We start from the raw sequence: 19,253 nt of genomic DNA, 5'->3' as shown, positions 1-19,253 counted from the left end.
GACGAAAAACGATAGGAAAGCTATCGACACGGTGGAGATGGATTTCTTGAGAAGAGCGTGCCGAGTGTCGAGAATGCAACACATCCGAAATGAGGAGATACGGAGAAGAACAGGAAGAGTATACAGCAGCACTGACCGAATAGAAAGTAGACAACTCATATGGTTCGGGCATGTACAGAGAATGAACGACGAGAGATGGCCGAAAAGGGCGCTAAAATATGTCCCCAACAGCAGAAGAAAAAGAGGAAGACCCAGTATCTCATGGAACGATGGCATTAGGGAGATAATGAGGGACAGAGCAATCAAGGAAGAGGAGTGGAGAAATAAGGATGAATGGCGGTCAAAATGTGGGATATATATGGTGGAGTAGTAACAATAGAAAAATGGCTAATCTTTTGAACAGAAGAATATTTTTACTAGAGTGTAAAAGACTAGAATTGATACCAAATCATATAGGAACGGGTGTTAAAAACGATCTAAACTTGTTTGAGTTTTACGCAGGAAGTAAATTTAATAGAAAAATTAATGGATTCAACAGAAACCTGGTTGGTAGACTGCTCTCTCTCGAAATTGAACACACACACCTAAAAATGTCACATATAAGCAAACGAAACTCTGCCATAGAGGGTGAGTTGAGACAGTCAGTACCACCGGATATTTTACTGGAATTCTTTAGACGCCAGAATATCACATATAACAAGATCTTTCACAAGTCCAAAACTACAAACCTTAAGAAGATACAAGCACTACAAAGGAGAGTACATAGAGTGGAGTATAGAACTCAAGAAAAGTGGTTCAAGAACTTATCCCAAATGGAGGTATCTGAAGAGGTGAAGACCGTTCTTGGATTGGGTTCCAAATTTAATGTACCAATCAACCGGAAAGAAATAAACATAAAACATCTAATAGCAGATATAGAAAACATTTTAGACATAGTAGGAGAAGAAGAAAAGGATGTTTTGAGAGCGAAAATAGCAAGTATAACAACTAATTACCTACACAGAAATATTAACAATACTAATCACATAGAAAAGCTGTTTAAGACTACAAAAAATTTTCTTAAATCCAATAGTCAACTTCTGGTACTAAACAGTGATAAAGGCTCTGTAATTGTTCTCATGGACAAACAAGACTATCTGGAGAGAATGTACTCGATTGTGAACACAGACGACATCAAGCAAGCACCCAGAGACCCAACACCAACAATCCAAAGGAAATCTAATAAAATTGTGACCACACTAGAAAACCGTAATATACTGAGCAAAGAACAAGCTAAGTCGATGAGATGTTATAATTCGGTAAGTCCTAGAATGTATGGAAACCCCAAAATTCATAAGGAGAATTTTCCGATGAGACCCATTGTGTCAGATGTACAGGGCCCTACATGTGAATTATCAAAATATATTGCACAAATACTAACAGATGCATATGACCAAAATAACACATATTTTGTGAAAGATTCTTTCGACTTCTCTATGAAAGTTAATAATATTGAAATTCCATCTGACTATGTAGTTATATCACTAGATGTGATTAATTTATTCGGTAACATTTCGAAAGAACTGGTACTAGAAGCAATTGAATCTAATTAGAACAGAATTGAAGAAGTTTGTAATATACCAAAGGAATATTTTAAAGAAATAATCACATTCCTCCTGGAATCAGGCTACTTTATATTTGATGGTAACTTCTATCTGCAATTGTTTGGTTGTATAATGGGTTCTAGACTCAGCCCAATTCTGTCTCTTTACGTGATGGACTTTGTGCTGAATTCTTGTATACCAAAATTAACTTTTAGACTGGCATTCATAAAGAAATTTGTAGATGACCTTATAATAGCTCTACCTTCAACAGGAATCGAAGAGATGTTACAGGTTTTTAATAGTTTCAACGAACATTTAAAATTTACAGCTGAAACTGAGGATGAAGAATGTTCAGTTCCATTCCTAGACACCAGGGTGTGTAGAGTAGAAAATAAAATAAAACTAGACTGGTACAAGAAGACAACATCGGCAGGAAAATATATACACTTTCTATCAGATCACCCAATAAATATAAAACTAAATTTTATAAAAGAACAAAAAAGAAGAATTGAAAAAATATGTGACCCATCGTTCAAAGAAAAAAATATAAAGAAATTGTATGAACTGTTAGTTGAGAATTCATATCCCAGAACAATGTTGAAGAAACTTCTTTTTTCTGCATCGGAAAGACCAAATCAAAGTCGAACCACAACTGGACACCATAGAGGAAGGAGAACAGATCAAATACCGAAGCTTAGTGAACATTCCGTATCTCACGAACAAAATAAAAAAGTGTTTTAAAGATCATAAGGACATAAAGATAGTGTCGCAGTGCAAAAAAGGAGTGTCAAACTTGTATTCGAAACTGAAAGACCCAATTCCAAAAAACCTGAAATCTCATGTAGTGTACCAAGTGGAGTGTGGAGACTGTCATGAAACGTATGTAGGACAAACCTCGCAGTGGCTAAAAAATCGAATGTCCCTGCATAAAAGTGACATTAAAACGAACAATCCAAGGTGTACTCTATCTGTGCATGCTAACAAATATTCACATAATATTGATTTAGATGGTGTAAAAATTCTGGACATGAATGTAAATTATAAAAAACGATGTATTTTAGAAATGATTCATATAAAAAGTAAAAAAAGTAAAATTAATAAGAAAACAGACACGCAGAACTTAAGTCCTATATATTCGTATATTCTGGAATATTCCGGTGGAACATTATTCGATGGTCCGCTGAATATTTAGGGTTATATGTGGACTGAAAGACATTGATAAAGAAAGAGTTTGACGTTTCGTGGATGAGATTTTTGTTGATAGATGAATTTGTGCCCTTTTGTTATAAGACTGAATGTTAGAATTGACTTAAAGATCAACCTCGCATTCAGTGAGTAGTTGAAGTTTTTTTTCCGTTCCTTGTTTAATGTTTAATGATGTTATTGTTTACAGTTGCCCCGAAGAAGAGACGAATCAGTCTCGAAAGCTTGGCTGTATGAATAAAGAGTAAAGATATCTTGCTGTTTATTGATCGATATCCCTTAATTTTTGGAAACTACATACTTGCGATCATTATCTGGATTATTATATATATATATATATATATATATATATATATATATATATATATATATATATATATATATATATATATATATATATATATATATATATATATATATATATATATATATATATATATATATATATATATATATATATATATGTATATATATATATATATATATATATATTGTAAATAAACAGTTATATATAGATCTATTGAATGTGAATCTATGCACCGACCGACGATTATTTGATTTTGCCCTGCTGTTTATGTTCACATTTCAATCGTTCAAATCGATAACATAATTGTATCAATTTTGAGTGCAGATTAATATACTCTGAATTTGAATATTCCTTCAATTCGAATACTTTTGTAGGTTATATTTTTACCTTTATTTCAGTTCTGTGATTGAAACTACAGAAATTATTCAAATGCTTTTGTGACTAGATATGAAGCTCCGTCTGGACTTTCAAGGCTTACTGGGATGTCAATTATTTTAGAATGGACTACAGAAAAACAGACGTAATTTTGCATGTCGTTACCGTGGTTATCTCATCGTTCGCGTTTGGTGTAAAGTGACATAAGAGAATTTAATTTTCTCTTTAAATTTGACGCTTTTAGAGAAATATATTTCCGCAACTTTGAAAGGAACTTTTCCGAAATCGTATTTCTAGCTCTGACTCAAGATCTTGAAAATCCGATAGGTATATGAGAATCAGAGATGTAAGTTGGAATTCAGCCCTGTACTACATCCGGATATGCATCCTGTTGAACAAATCCTGAGTATTTGAAATACCTTGTCTGAGACATAGCTAGGAAACGTAATTATTGTGAATTATCATATTAAACATTTCATTGCAGATTCAATTTTCAAGATCAAAATTCAATTGAGCATCAAAATTTTCGCAGAACTCTCGATATCAGATCAATAAGGAAAATCATTCGATATTACCATTGAGTTGGCAGATGGGAAGAACATCCCCAAAGTGAAGATCCCAAGAAGTGGTCCTGCTGTAATTGCACCCAAACTTCCTGAAGCTTGTATCAGAGCGCCCATTTTTTCCACTACAAATACCAATGCCACACAAATACTCCCGATTATAACTACAATGATCTTCATTAAAAAACTTGCTTGACTTTCTGTCAGCGGCTGTTTCATTCTTGGTTTCACAAGATCTTCGAATATCACTCCGGTCATAGAGTTGAGCCCGGTAGACATAGAACTGAAAAAAATAGAATTTTATTGTAATTCGCCTATTAAGAACTAAAGATAACGATTATTGGAACAATATTATATTAATATACAATAAATATTTAAAATTATTTTTTCCGACCCTATCAATAGACGTGATTAAAAAGGAGGGATAAATATTTATTCATCAAGTTGTGAGTTGTGTTACTCTGATGAGGTCAAATAAGAATGAAACCATATTGAGCTTCTACCCTTTAGTAGTACAGGGGTTTTTCAATAGGTACAATGAACATTTTTGGTGGGATTTGAATCCTAATGTGATATGTAGTTAGAAAGCGATCCCAGAGCAGATTTGGCTCAAGTGTTTGGTGTTAGGTAGCTAGTTTCTGCATAATTTTGAAATTAGAAAGAAATGGACATTTCAGAACTGCTGAAAAATATAACCTTGATTTATATTTTCATATAATGAAACTTTGTGTTAAATATAATTGCGCCACTGGATTCAATGAAAAAAGTGCCTGTTAAATCTATTTTATTTCAGAGCTCTGACTCCGGTAGCAAAAAAGAATTATTTTAGATTTAGCCATTTTTCCACCGAATAAAAGTAGAAGCTGATCACGGCTTCGGTCAAAGATTATAGAGTTAGGAAGATAGAAAACTCCCCCATATCGTTATACTGAAAACCGATTTAATTTTGGCCTGTGTTTCACACAATTGACAATCAGATGGCGCTGAAATCGTAGTGTAAACAGTTAAATAACATTTGTCTATTTCATAATTGAAGGGCGCGAAATTCGAATTCTATTTCACAATAAAAGTGCGCGAAATTCGAATTCTATTCCTTTTACTGAATTCGAATATAGACTTTGTCTAAACCAGAAAAAACATCCTGAGCGACAAAAAAAAAGTAGGGCTTTGTTTCGTGATCAGGATGTACGTGATCAGGTACAACTGGTAAAAATAATTCACCTCTGAAAATACTCTGTACACAAATATTAAAGCTTTGCATATAGGACACAACAGAGCATGGTGAAATGTGTTATTTCTACACAATACATTTTTTTTCTAATTAATAAAATCGGATGAAATTGTACAATTTTTATCAGAAATTAATATGAACAAATATTCGATACAAAATATTTCAAGTATTCCTTAACATATTAGTTACAGAATTTTCAGAACCACAATTAAAAAAAATTTATATAGGTGTAACCTGTATGTCAGTAAAGACATGTATAAGAATAACAAGTCAACTCCAAAATGCGAATTACATATCAACATAATAATACATATACCCAGCTGATGAAATGGAGAAATTAAACAGACGGAAGAAGCCAGTAGCTTTATCTACTGAGTTGGAAGAGGACACAATTTGACAACTGGTCGCTGAATAGTCCCAAAAGCGGAAGTAACATCAGATACACGAGTTATGGAAACAGCTCCTGGAAAGACAGATGATATACGGCCGATGGAACACTTCAGAGGAGGAAGATTGTCATCTCGTATGATAACAACAGTACCTGGAAGGATGGGAGTAAATGGTAAGTATGCAAGTAATCCTGACGCCAACGCTTCCAGAAGTCCTGCTAAAATCGTTGGACTAGATAGGCACCTACGAAATAGGTCCCGTTGACCTCGGCATGCCACGCGGTGGACGATAAGCAGCAAGTAAACCTGGGGTAGACAGCTCAGATGCGAATTCTAGGTAAACCGCTTTGGTAGTGAAACAGAGGAAGACAACTAGATATGCCTTGGTTCTAACGGCTCCGCGCAGTCGTGCACTCATCACATAAAATGGACCGGCATAGTCAACGCCAGTGATAAGAAAAGTCGCAGCAGAGGGTAGGCGCTCAAGTGGAAAATTCCCCATTGGCTGAATTAGAGGACCGGGTCTGCAGGAAAAGCATTGGTTGCACTTGCGCAAAATATTACGCACCACATTACGTCCGTCCAACATCCCGAATCGTCGACGAATGAACGGGTGAGTAGCCAGAGCACCAGCGTGCAGAGGACGAAGATGGGCATCATCGATGATCAGACGAGTGAGATGATCATTGTTTGGCTGAAGAACCGGATATTTGTGTCTATATGGTAATAAGAAGGCTGAAAGGCGACCCCCAACACGTACGAGTCAGAATAACAAAAACTGTATTCTTCAAAAGCTTTCGTATTCTTCACAAAAATATCAAACAAACAGGTTTTATATGCAAGGTTTTCCCTGAAAAAAAAACATAAAATACGATTGACAATTGACATAAACGTCAAAACGAAAACCGAATACATTCTTCAAGCTGATTGGCCTATGCAATATATCTGCCATCTGATTGATGCACTCCGAACTGGAAACCAATGAGCGTTACTTTGGAGTAAAGATAGGTCTCCCTACCATTTACACAGACTCATGAACTGAGTGAAATCTCTTTGTCAAAACATTCAAAACCTCTTTGAGCAAAATTATCATCTGAAATTTTACACAATTTCATATGTTTCTGCAAATGACACTCAAATTCATATTTTAACTAGTCCTAGCGTCTTAAAACGCTTGACACACAGATGCGGCTCACATCGCTCACTCACTCTCCTGAGATCGCGACCCACTAAAACCTAAACTTGCTTCTTCATTGGTTTCGGGCAATTTCCGCATCGTTTCCCATCTTTCTAATCTTCGATTTGAATATTAAAATGCATTTTGTTTTGTCATTCCAAATTCGCATATTTCATTATCAAAATAGGGCAGGTATTTGTGTTTAAAGTGATTTTATTAAAATAAAACATCACTTGTAACGCTCATATTATAAATAACGAATGACTATTTCACACGTATTCATCGACAAAACCATCTGGAATTTCCTCCAGTGACCAATATCTTTGTAACTGATCACTGATTGTGTCAGATTGAGTGAAAAGAATTGATTTATTCAGAGAGAAAGATTCCTCTATAATTGTCCAACCGAAAAAAATGTTCACGGCCGTTGGATATCTAGAAGATGAAATTCGACCGTCGCGATCGAAAACAAGAGAATAAGTATCCGCACCTAACAAAATATCGATAGGCTGAGAAACATGAAAGGTTTCATTGTCTAAATTCAAACGTTAAAAATATTCAATGACTTCTTGTGGCATGGAAGAAGAAGGAATTTTATTTGTAATTGTTGTAAGTATGATGGCAAATCTAATATTTCGACGAGTTCTTGATATATTACTGATATTTGAGAACCGGAGTCTAGCACAGTCCTAACAAATATCATCGAACCGTAAGCGGATTTTATTCTAGCTTGAACACTGCCCAACAGCACTTGACTAATCTGCGAAACAGATTTCTGATTGATATGATATGAATTCATGATATTACTCGAAGAAATGGAAGCAGATTCTGAAACCTGGGTTCCATCAGAATTTGCTTGCTGCAAAACATCAATGGGCCATTTGAATGATTTCCAGATTTTCTTGGAAGTGATTCGTTTTCTGCGTGAAGACTAGTGTGATGACGATACTCTAGTACTAAGATTGCCAGGAACTCGTAATAGAAATCATAAAAATGGTGAATTGGCAAAATTTCTATTTGTAAACTATTTACATCGCGACAGTTTCGAGATGGGATTTATCTCTTCTTCAGGCTAAAAAAAATTACAAGACATTGTAAAACAAAATACGACAAACTACACGTAATAAAGCTTACCGAAATAAATACTTTTACAATAATATTGGTAATTCAAATAGTTCGACATCACACAGGCACTAAAAACTGGATTAGATGGAAACTTCTAGAATTCTAAATATAAACAATCAATCAAACATGTTCCAACGACGAGGCTAGCTGTCACAATCCAATTTCTTGTGTTTACATCACCTTTGTATCTTGATGGCCCACCACAAATCATTTAATATTTAGAAATTAAATTACAATAAATCTGGCTCAAATTATCACTGTCGGTCCTATAATTTACAGCGTTATACGTCTTGATATAGAACATTTCGGCAAAAGATCTTTTAATATAATTTTTCTCCGTGTGCAAAATTTCAACATTATCGAGATTAAAATCGAACATATGTCCTGTACTGAGATGATGATAGACTAGGGCCGTTTTGTTGTCAGAGGGATGCTAAATCGAATATTTGTGATCAGATATTCTCTCACAAAGATGTTGCCTAGTTGTTCCTACATAACTTTATTGAAAATGTAGACAATTGATGTTGTATATCGATAAGATTCCCATTTTTTAGGAACTTTGTCGTTTTGTTTAGTAAAGAACACTTTTTCAAAAGTGTTGTCGCTCCAAGTTATGAACTTCAACACTTTTGAAAAAGTGTTGAAGGGAAATACAACATAGTAACAAACAGATAATTTTTCAAGACATCTCAAGATAAAATAAATAAGAACAAACTGACGAAACATTGTCTACAAGGTTAACTGTAGACACTGCCCTTTGACCTATGTTGGACAAACCTCACAGTCCTTGGGAAGGAGGATGACACTCCACAGAAGCGATTCTAGATTGAGACCTGAGCGTTGTGCACTTGCGAGACACGTTAACTCCACAGACCCTCAAATGGATTATGAAAATGTTGAGATCCTGGACCAAGAAAGTAAATACAACAAACGCATCTTCTTGGAAATGTGCTATATCAATGAAAATAATACGATGAATGATAGATCGGACACTAACATCTTGAGCAGTATATACAGTTTCTTGCTTCTTCGAGTTCCGGCGCTGAAGGTCAAGATCAGTATGAATTGAGATCGAGGGGTGAGTGAGTGACGACCGCGAGAAACAGTTTTCCGAACTTACGAGATTATAAACTCCAAGGCAAGTAATTTGTCACATTTATTTCTGCTTTATTGCACCCTTGTAGAGTGATATTCTCTCTAGACTTTTTGCTTGGCTGAAAATCCGAATTAACCGTAACTTAATCTAGGCATTCCCTGCTGTATAAATTGCTTTCCGTCACCGTAGGGTGATATTTGGGTTCCAGGAGGACGTTGAGCCCCCTTACAGATACTTGGATATTTTATCATTTTGTCCCGATTTCCAACAGTTTGAATTGACAGTTAACCGTCTGAAGTCACCGAGAGAGAGAAAGAGACTGAGAGACCGAAGGAAACCTATAGCGATAGAGGGCGTACTCCAGCTGAACTGATGACTTGTCTTAATTCCTTTTTTTTTTCCGATACAGTTTATATTTTTCCGAATTTCGTTCATTTGTGACTTGACTTAATTCAGTTTATTTTTCCGAAACCGTTCATATTCCTCCGAACTTCATTCAATTGTGGCTTCTGAATTTTATTTATTTTGTCGACCGTATTTTCCTGAAGTGTGACCGTACTGAGTTATTTTGCCAGCCGTCCTGCGCCGACCAGACCCAGCCGTTGACGTCCACGATTTATTGTACCTGTATATTTTCTTTTTGTATAAAGTCTATTTCAATAGAAATAAATAGTTGAACATTAATTTTTGTTGCCAATTATTTTGCCAGTGAAAGTCTATTTATTAAATCAGTTTCATCTAAGAGTTTAGTTAGGAGAGTACCTTTTCTGACGTCTAAAGACCGTTGAAAAGCAGACACTTAAAAGACGCTACTGCCTTAGTCTTCATCGACACCCGTCTCCACTGATACTCAAGTCTACCCGAGCTCTCTAATTCTTTGGAGATTCTGTGAGAGACATGGGGTTTGACTGATTGCCCCACTGGCGCCCGAGCAACCGTAACGAGCGGCCAGAGTACGAAAAGTCTGTCACAACAGAAGCGATTCTAGATTGAGACCTGAGCGTTGTGCAGTAGCGAGACACGTTAACTCCACAGACCATCAAATGGATTATGAAAATATTGAGATCCTGGACCAAGAAAGTAACTATAACAAACGCATCTCCTTGGAAATGTGCTATATCAATGATAATAATACGATGAATGATAGAGCGCACACTAACAACTTGAGCAGTATACAGAGTCTTTCACGAGGAACCTCACCCATATTTATACGGGAAACTACTGAACATATTTTCATGAAATTCAGCACTTATAAGTATTTCTCGATGCTGATGAAATCTAAAATATTTTCAAGGCATGAGCACCTCCGGTTTTTCCGGAAATTACGTCAACTTCCGTTTTTCAGATTAGAACACCATTTTTTTATTGCAGAAATAGATTCCTTAGAAAATTTCAAGTTATTTTGATGTAACATTTTTCAGTTTTGGTTGGAAAATTCTCTCTGAGCGGGAAAATTCGAAAAAAAAAATCGAAAATAGAGCTCGGCTGAAACAAGAATAACTTCGAGGTTTTTGGATGGAAAATTTTCATTTTTGGGATTTTGCAGGATGTAAGATTGATGTATCCACTTTAAAAATCGAAATCGTGATTCATGATACAGGGGGTGAAAAAATCGCTTTCAAAGTTAGGGATGACAAAATCGTGAAAAATTAATTTTTTCAATTTAGAACCCCATTTTTTTATGGCAGATATTGAATCTACGTTAAAAAATAATGTGAGTGTATGCATCACAACCTTGCCCTAAAATGGATATTTTCTGAGTTATTCACAAAAAACTGTTCTTCGTCTTGAATTTTCAGCTATTTCTTTTCCCTTCACGCCAAAAAGATGAAATTTTCAGGAACTGTTATTTGAACCATGCTGTAGATTTTTCACCCCTTCTTGAAACCGACTTCAAGTTACTATTAGGAGAACCATGGCAAACTCTCGCAGTTATAACTAGAGAAGATGCTCAAAGTTTTGACCGTTAATTTCTAGACATTTATTTATACGTCTCAGGAATGCTTCGTGCGTTGCTCTTCTTATTTCATCGGGAGGAAGAGATCTGCAAAAGTGTTTAAAAACCAAATTGAGTTTCAAAACTATGAATCTAAAAATCTAAACAAACCTGAACGCATTTCTGACTCGTTCTATGCGGTCCTCTTTATCAGTCAGGGGAGTTGAGTAGACAATATTTTTTATCCTAACCCAAACATAATGGTCTAAAGGAGTTAAATCGGGAGAACGTGGTGGCCAAAGATGTGGACCATTGTTCGCCAACCATCGATCTTCAAATAACCTGTAGAGGATATTTGACACATTGAGTGAATTGTGTGGAGGCGTGCCATCTTGTTGATACCATAAGTCATTATGGTTCTGTACTACCGGCTCAATTATTTGAGTCAATATGTCAGAATATCTATCTCCTCAGGGAGAACATTCTTTAAATAATGCAAACATGTGTAGGATGTGAGGATTCACACGAAAATATGCAAGAACTGTAATTTCGTTGTTCTCATCTTCTACTACACTTTTTTCTCTGTGTATAGTTTTCTTAACGAAAGATCCGACATTTCTCAAGTTTGTCATGGTTCTGTTAATGGTATCTCTCGTTGGTCTGGGTCGGTCAGGAAACCTCTCAATGAACAGTCGAATCGTTCTATCTACAACTTTATTACATTCTCCATGAAGTAGAATGAGATTTAAATAATCTTCATTGGTAAAATTAGGCATAGTGATCGATTTTATAACTTAATACGAATTATCACCAAATCAATAGTAAACACAAAATGCTACTGAATAAAGAGGAATTTGGCAGATGTAATTAATGATATCTATCATTAAAAAAAAAGAATGTAAAACATGGTAAGTTTTTGCATATGGTTCATAAGGAATTATTTATTTATCACTGGAGAGAAAACCGATGGCCGATTAGTTGAAATAAAGAGTGTAATGAACCCCAGTTTTCTGAGGAAAATTGGAGTTCATCTTAGTGCATTTCTTTCGTTTTAAATTTCCGTCTTTGAAAATATTCTAATTCTCGAATATTCCTTACGTTCATTCCGATAGGCAGAGTAAATGTAAAAAACCCCTTATCTGTATTTCACGTTGTTTTTCTTACATGCCGCTGAAGATTTCGACGTTTTTCATCTGTTGATATGCGATAAACCGGAGCTGACGACGTTTTTCATTCTTGTCGCATTCTGGAATTTTCAGATTTTTACTGTGAGAGGGGATATGCCTATAAAAGCAAATTTTCCCCCGCGACGGTCACTTTTCGACTTGATAGATAGATAGATAATTTAATTAATTAGAAAAGCCTAATATAAACACGAAGATACATAATAAATAAAATTTTTAAAACTGCTAACACGCTACAACAATAAATAAATAGATTAAAAATACAAATACTCTGCTGAAAGCTTCATTTCTTAATCCTAGCATACTTCTTAATTCCACACTTAAAATCTCTCAAATTGGAACATTCCTTAATATTGGTTGGTAAAGCATTGTACTCCTGAAAACCCTTATATATTAAAGATCTCATGCTTCTACTATAATTCACTCTACTCAAATAAAAATTGCCAGCAGTCCTAGTCCGGTACTCGTGCATGTTTTCGGGAAAATCAACAAACGTCCAGAAATAATCAGGAGCAGAACCTATCAAAATTTTATGTATAAAAATCATTGTGAAATAATATAATCTCTGCCTCACTGAAAGCCACTGCAGAGCATCCAACATTGACAAAATGGGTGTACGTCTGTTTACTCCCAGAATGACACGCATTCCCCTATTCTGTAGTTTTTGTAGTTTCTCTAATTTGCCATCATTAAACAAAAACATAATGGTCGAACAATAATCAAAATGTGGCTGTATTATGGTATTGTATACCAATATTTTAGAAGTAGGGGTCAAATCAGCCGCCAATCTTGTAAAGAAACCAAGTTTCTTTGAAATCTTTCCGTGAACAAAATCGAAGTGCTTTTCAAAGGACATGGTATTATCAAGATGGAAACCCAAATATTTCACATGCTCAACCACATCCAGTCTCTGCCCGTCTATTCCCAAATTCACACCATCAACATCAACAAGATTATACTTGTGTCGTCTGGTTGCAAAACCGGCCAACTCCTCAATTTTCGGAGAAAATTTCTGTTTATTTTACTAAGTCCTTTACTAATATTTCCACCCATTGGCAATGAGAAACCATTACAAAGCCGGTCAACTCCGTGCGTTTTGGGGGTTAGAAAACTCCAATGTGCTGCAAAAGCGGCCACATCCACTCGTCTGTGTTTTTCAAAACCGGTCATCTCCAAATTCAACAGGTAGGCAGGTGGCGCTAATTTTCCCACTTCCCATACCACGTCTTACGATAGCTTAGTTTGTTTTCATGTTATTGTTGCTCACTGAAAGTTGTGTTGAAACGTGTAATAATGGAGAAATTCGTTGATACACTTCCTGCAAGTCAAGCCAGAAGATGACGATTTAGCCCCACTTTAGAGTGTAAAGTTTCGTTTCAACTATGTTATATATATATATAATTATATATTTTTTTTATAAGTTTACTCAACCTGAAATAAAGTTCAGTTACACAGAAACATTGTGAATGATTTTTCTTGGCTAAAACCCCGCTATTTGATGTAAATTTTATAGATATTTTAAGCTTTAGTTTGTTGCAAAACCGGCCAACTCCAAAGTGGGTTGCAAAACCAGCCAAATCCTAACTATAATTTTGAATTTTCCCCTCCCAGCACCTTCCCCCAGGTTCTCTTATGGTGCTCTAAAACCTACTATCCTAGTGACACATTAATAACAAGAGATTTGGATCCTATCTCCAATTCCCTAGCTTTGACAAAAAATCGTCTCTCCTGAAAAATTTTCTGTTATGGAGATGACCGGTTTTGCAACCAGACGACACACTTGGATCTACTAGTGAATATCATTACTTTAGTTTTACTGGTGTTCAGCCTGAGCCTGTTCAACATAAGATACCTTCCAATCTGTTCCAACGCAATATTCATCCTCCTAACTGCTTCATCCAAACTACAATCTGAACAAGCAATGACTTTATCATCCGCGAACAGGTTTATCAAATCACACTGCACAAACAGATCAACATCATTCACATACAACAAGAACAAAAGAGGTCCCAGCACACTCCCCTGAGGAACACCAGAGTCTACATCCAATTCTTCTGAAACCCCATCGTTGAACCTGACTTTTTGCTTTCGATTTCTTAAATAGCTATCAAACCAGTCATAAACCACACCACTAACTCCATATTGTCGTAATTTTCGCATTAATATTCGTTTATCAATTGTCTCGAAAGCCCGTTTTAAATCCAAAAAAACACACACAACATATTTATCAGAATCCATTTCAACTTTAATTTTAGTGATCATAAATTGTAGAGCCGCTTCACAAGAATACCCTTTTCTGAAACCCGACTGATTACTCATCAATATCTCATTCGACTCAACATGTCTCAACAATTGTTCATATACTGTGCGTTCGAGGACTTTTTCAATAGTTGGCAATGTATTAACTGGCCTGAACTCACATGCGTTAAGCGTTCCAACAACTTTAGGAATAGGTATAACAGTACTAATCTTCAACAAGTCCGGTACTTGTCCCCTCTCCAATGAGGTGTTTACCAAAGCTAGAATAGCATCACCCACAACTTCAAACAATTCTTTTAACATCCTCCCATTCAGTGTTTCATGAATAGAAAATTTACCTTTTATAGTTCCCATGATCTTTTTTAATTGTTCAAAACCAATCATCTCAAAATTGCTAAAGGGTTTATATAAATTGTTGTTACTGTTATACCAAATAGTATGAGGATCAAAAGCATCAACAATGTCAGTAACACTCTGAACAAAGAACACATTGAAACGCTCAGCTATCATCTGTGGTTCTCTAAAAACAATATCATCGTTACCATCCTTGAACTTTATAGAATTTGCACTCCCGACTTCATTCACGCTTATTAGTTTTTTAAGGTTCTCCACATTTCTTTGGAATTGCCCCTACAATTATCAATTTTTCTAACAAAATAATCACGCTTTTTCCTCTTCAAAATATTCACCACATCATTTCTTTTTCTCTTGAATGCATTCCATGCATCATTCCTTTGCCCTCCTGTACAGTACTTGAAGGACCTATACAATTCATCTCTACACTTCATCTCTCTATCGATCTCCCTATCCATCCAAGGCACACGAGAATTATATTTACGTGACTTAATTGGTGCAATCTCATCCACCACACACTGACAGGTCTCATTCAATCTACTATAAATTTCATCCACCTCCACTGTCCCGAGACCCCAGTCTACACCCATCAGAACAGACTTGATCCTGGCGATATTGTCAACGCCAAGATCACGGAACAATCTCTTAACACCAGTACCAGACCAAGAAGCACAATTCAAATTGACAGATATAACAGAGTGATCACTCAATTTGGGTTTATCGTGCACATGTGCAATAATATTATCTTCATTGCTTATTACAAAATCAACAAGTGTTTCACTGTCGCCTGTTATTCTAGTAGGTTCCTTGACAAATTGTGTAATACCATAATTTTCAAACAAAATCTTTATTTTCTTAGCATAATAACTGTCTATCAGAAGGTTCATATTAAAGTCACCTACCAGCACAAAACGACAGTTTTTAGAAGTTACATAGTCGCAAACATCTTCAAACTCATCCAAAAAAACCGCCTCAGAACCCGATGGTGAGCGATAGACACATCCTACAATCCATACAAATGGTTTAATATTTACTTTCAAGAGCATACACCAATAATTTCTATCAAGTACAAAAGTTTTAACACAAGAACACTCATAACAATCTTTGACATAAATTAAAACGCCGCCCGTTTGTCTACTTTTTGAATCGCACCTATATACTCTATAATTTTCTATTTTGATTTCAGATGTTTCAATATCTCTAGTAGTCCTAGTTTCGCTTAACAAAATTACTTTAGGATTGAAACTCGTTAGACTATGGTTAAGTTGATCAATTTTGTTCATAACACTTTGGGCATTCACATACAGTACATCCTCATTTAACAGTATATTAGGCTTCTTTATTAGTTTTTTTGAACATTCTTATTGATACCGGATACTATTGTAGGTTTATCATTGATATACTTGATGACTTTATCAACTTCCCCTCTAGCTTGCATCTCCTGCAATTGATTTTTTACACCTTTAAAATATAAACGCTGGCTTACTGTTTGGTCCCGAAATATTTTAACACTCGGTGTTGAAACAAGCTGTTTATTCTTCAGGACCAATTTTGCGATTTCTGGAGACGGCAACACAACCTTGATCGGCCTTACTTTTCCTGCAACGAATTTTCCGAGCCTTATGGGTATAAGTTTCTCTTTCTCAATATCGAAGTTTTCTAAAATTTTTTGCAATGTTCTTTTATCATCATCTATTCTTTCTTTTTGAGTTTTCATGTTGGGTTCGTTGACATTCAGAATAATTATATTTGATGATCTGCTCTGTCTGTCTATTGATTCGCTTATAATTTCTTCCTTTTCATCTGCAGACGTTTGAATTTCACGCGAATTCCCAACCATAGAATCTCCGATCTTCTTGATTTCAATTTCCAGTTTATCAACTTTCTGCAGTAAACTTGGAAGCACTCTTAACCCATTTTGGCATTCTTCACAATAATATTTGAGCAATCTCCTTCCACGCAGATCCATCACCTTCAATTCAGTAGCACTGAGACCACTACACTCCCTATGGGTTGACCTTTGACAGCTGTCACACAATACTGTAGTTAGCCCATTGACTGTTTTACATACTATACACTCCATCATTCTACTCCCCCAACTTCTCGAAGAAAATTACAATCGGGCAACACTGTAACTGCAATTAATATGCAATTAGTGTAAAATATGTTTATCTTATCGGTACCCGATAACGATCTTGCTAGAATCCGAAATTATCCACCTAACCAAATTAATTTTCAGTTTCTCTCATCTGCACCTGAAGATTTGTAATCTCAACTACACAAAACAACTGTCGAGTCTCTTATGCACAATTTGGTATACTTTTATATAAAATCTCCGTAATTTTCCACCAATATAAACTCAATTACTTCAGCGAAAGAAACGTTGTGCAGCGGTGATAAGCAGTTCATACGACTTTTCGACTGTTATTTCAGTTCTTCGGCTGACTTTTTGAATTTTACTTCAGTGCTTTCCTTTCGCTTGAATATTTTAGATTTTTCGCTTTCTAACGTGGTGACTTCTTTTTAGATTCAGTTAATTTTCGGTATTCTTTCGCCGTTGAAGAATAATCATTTTGTGTTGGCATCAGTGCTTAGAGTTAATTTTTTGGTTTTTCTTTTAGATCCTTTGAGTTTCGAGTGCTTGAAACAAAGGAGGTAGGTCCCCGTCTGTACCGTTCAGTTTCTTTGTTAGACCTACGCCGTTACTTCTTTAACTTTGACACTGCTGTACTGTATCGTTTTCTGTTGTATTTTATCGTTCTTTGCCCTGTTGCGCGAAATAGACATTTTCTTCGCTGTCAGTCATGGCGTGCTATAACCCTTGGGGCAGCGAATAAAAGTCTCGAACAGATCCGCCCTAGCCCTTGGGGTACTGAAGGGAAGGTTCCGTCAACCCCCCCTGTCCGCGTCATAAGTGTTAAATCCGAAATCTCTTCTTTTCTGTCAGTCATGGCGTGCTATAACCCTTGGGGCAGAGAATAAGAGATACCGCACGTAGTCAGTGAAATCCCGTAGTTGCGTTAAAAATAGACATTTTCTTCGCTGTCAGTCATGGCGTGTTATAACCATTGGGGCAGCGAATAAAAGTCTCGAACAGATCCGCCCTTATTGTGTTTCATTTCCGGAGAAATACAACTACATACCGATACCGTATAGCAAGTCCTTAGCATTCGTCAGTTCTGGTTGGCGCATTTTTATTGAACCGTTAATTTTTCACTACACCCGGTATAAATTTCATAAAGTGCTCGTGACCGGATAAGATTTCCCGAATGTATTTTCACTGATAGAATCACTCATATTTTATATCACACATATCTCCCTTGTACATATAATTAGTTTCCGAAGGTGTGAATAAACTTTTACATAGTTCGATTTTGACTTCTTCGTTGTCGCTACTACCCTAGACAACACCGAGCTCTGTCTCCGGCTAGCAGCTACTCTGGTAGGTTTGCTATTCTTCCTATTGAAAAGAATAGCTGGCGCTCGAGATTAAGGTTTCTCCGAGAAACGCACGTTACAAGAGGTTTCCGATACAAATTCGAATCAAAATTTTCCATCTATTTAGGAACAACCTGTAACTTTTTTCTCTTGCATATTAGGGTAGTAAAATCTAAAACATGGTTTAAGTAACAGTTCCTGAAAATTTCTTCTTTTTGGCGTGAAGGGAAAAGAAATAGCTGAAAATTCAAGACGAAAAACAGTTTTTTGTGAATAACTCAGAAAATATCCACTTTAGGGCAAGGGTGTGATGCATACACTCTTTTTATTTTTAACGTTGATTCAATATCTGCCATAAAAAAATGGGGTTCTAATTTGAAAAAATTGATTTTTCACGATTTTGTCATCCCTAACTTTGAAAGCGATTTTTTCACCCCCTGTATCATGAATCGCGATTTCGATTCTTAAAGTGGATACATCAATCTTACATCTTGAAAAATCCGAAAAATGAAAATTTTCCATCCAAAAACCTCGAAGTTATTCTTGTTTCAGCGGAGCTCTATTTTCGATTTTTTTTTCGAATTTTCCCGCTCACAGAGAATTTTCCAACCAAAACTGAAAAATGTTACATCAAAATAACTTGAAATTTTCTAAGGAATCTATTTCTGCAATAAAAAAATGGTGTTCTAATCTGAAAAAAGTTGACGTCATTTCCGGAAAAACCGGAGGTGCTCATGCCTTGAAAATATTTTAGATTTCATCAGCATCGTGAAATACTTATAAGTGCTGAATTTCATGAAAATACGTTCAGTAGTTTCCCGTATAAATATGGGTGAGGTTCCTCGTGAAAGACCCTGTATACAGTTTCTTGCTTACTTGTGACAAAAAAACAAACCATCTAATGCCGCCACTGCCTCGACTTCGAGTGTGTGACAATTGAGAAAATGCATTACCCCTAAAACTATATTTTGTGATTGACTTAGTTCAAATGACCAGATAAGGTGTTTTATAATGACTTCAAAATTTGTTTAAT

The 19,253-nt window shown here is 35.8% G+C and overlaps 1 protein-coding gene across 1 annotated transcript in view; it reads right to left on the bottom strand.

Annotated features, from left to right (window-relative positions):
* The window catches only part of LOC123312563 (sodium-coupled monocarboxylate transporter 1-like), a 383,426-nt gene that overhangs the window by 59,607 nt on the left and 304,566 nt on the right, over nt 1-19,253 (bottom strand). The window contains exon 8 of the mRNA XM_044897058.1: nt 4,044-4,314. Coding sequence (XP_044752993.1) covers nt 4,044-4,314 — 271 coding nt within the window. The remainder of the gene's footprint in view (nt 1-4,043; nt 4,315-19,253) is intronic.

Source organism: Coccinella septempunctata, chromosome 4, assembly GCF_907165205.1.
Source record: "Coccinella septempunctata chromosome 4, icCocSept1.1, whole genome shotgun sequence".
NCBI classification, from domain to species: domain Eukaryota; kingdom Metazoa; phylum Arthropoda; class Insecta; order Coleoptera; family Coccinellidae; genus Coccinella; species Coccinella septempunctata.
The sequence above is the reverse complement of the archived record's forward strand: the minus strand, read 5'-3'. Positions and strand labels throughout refer to the sequence as shown.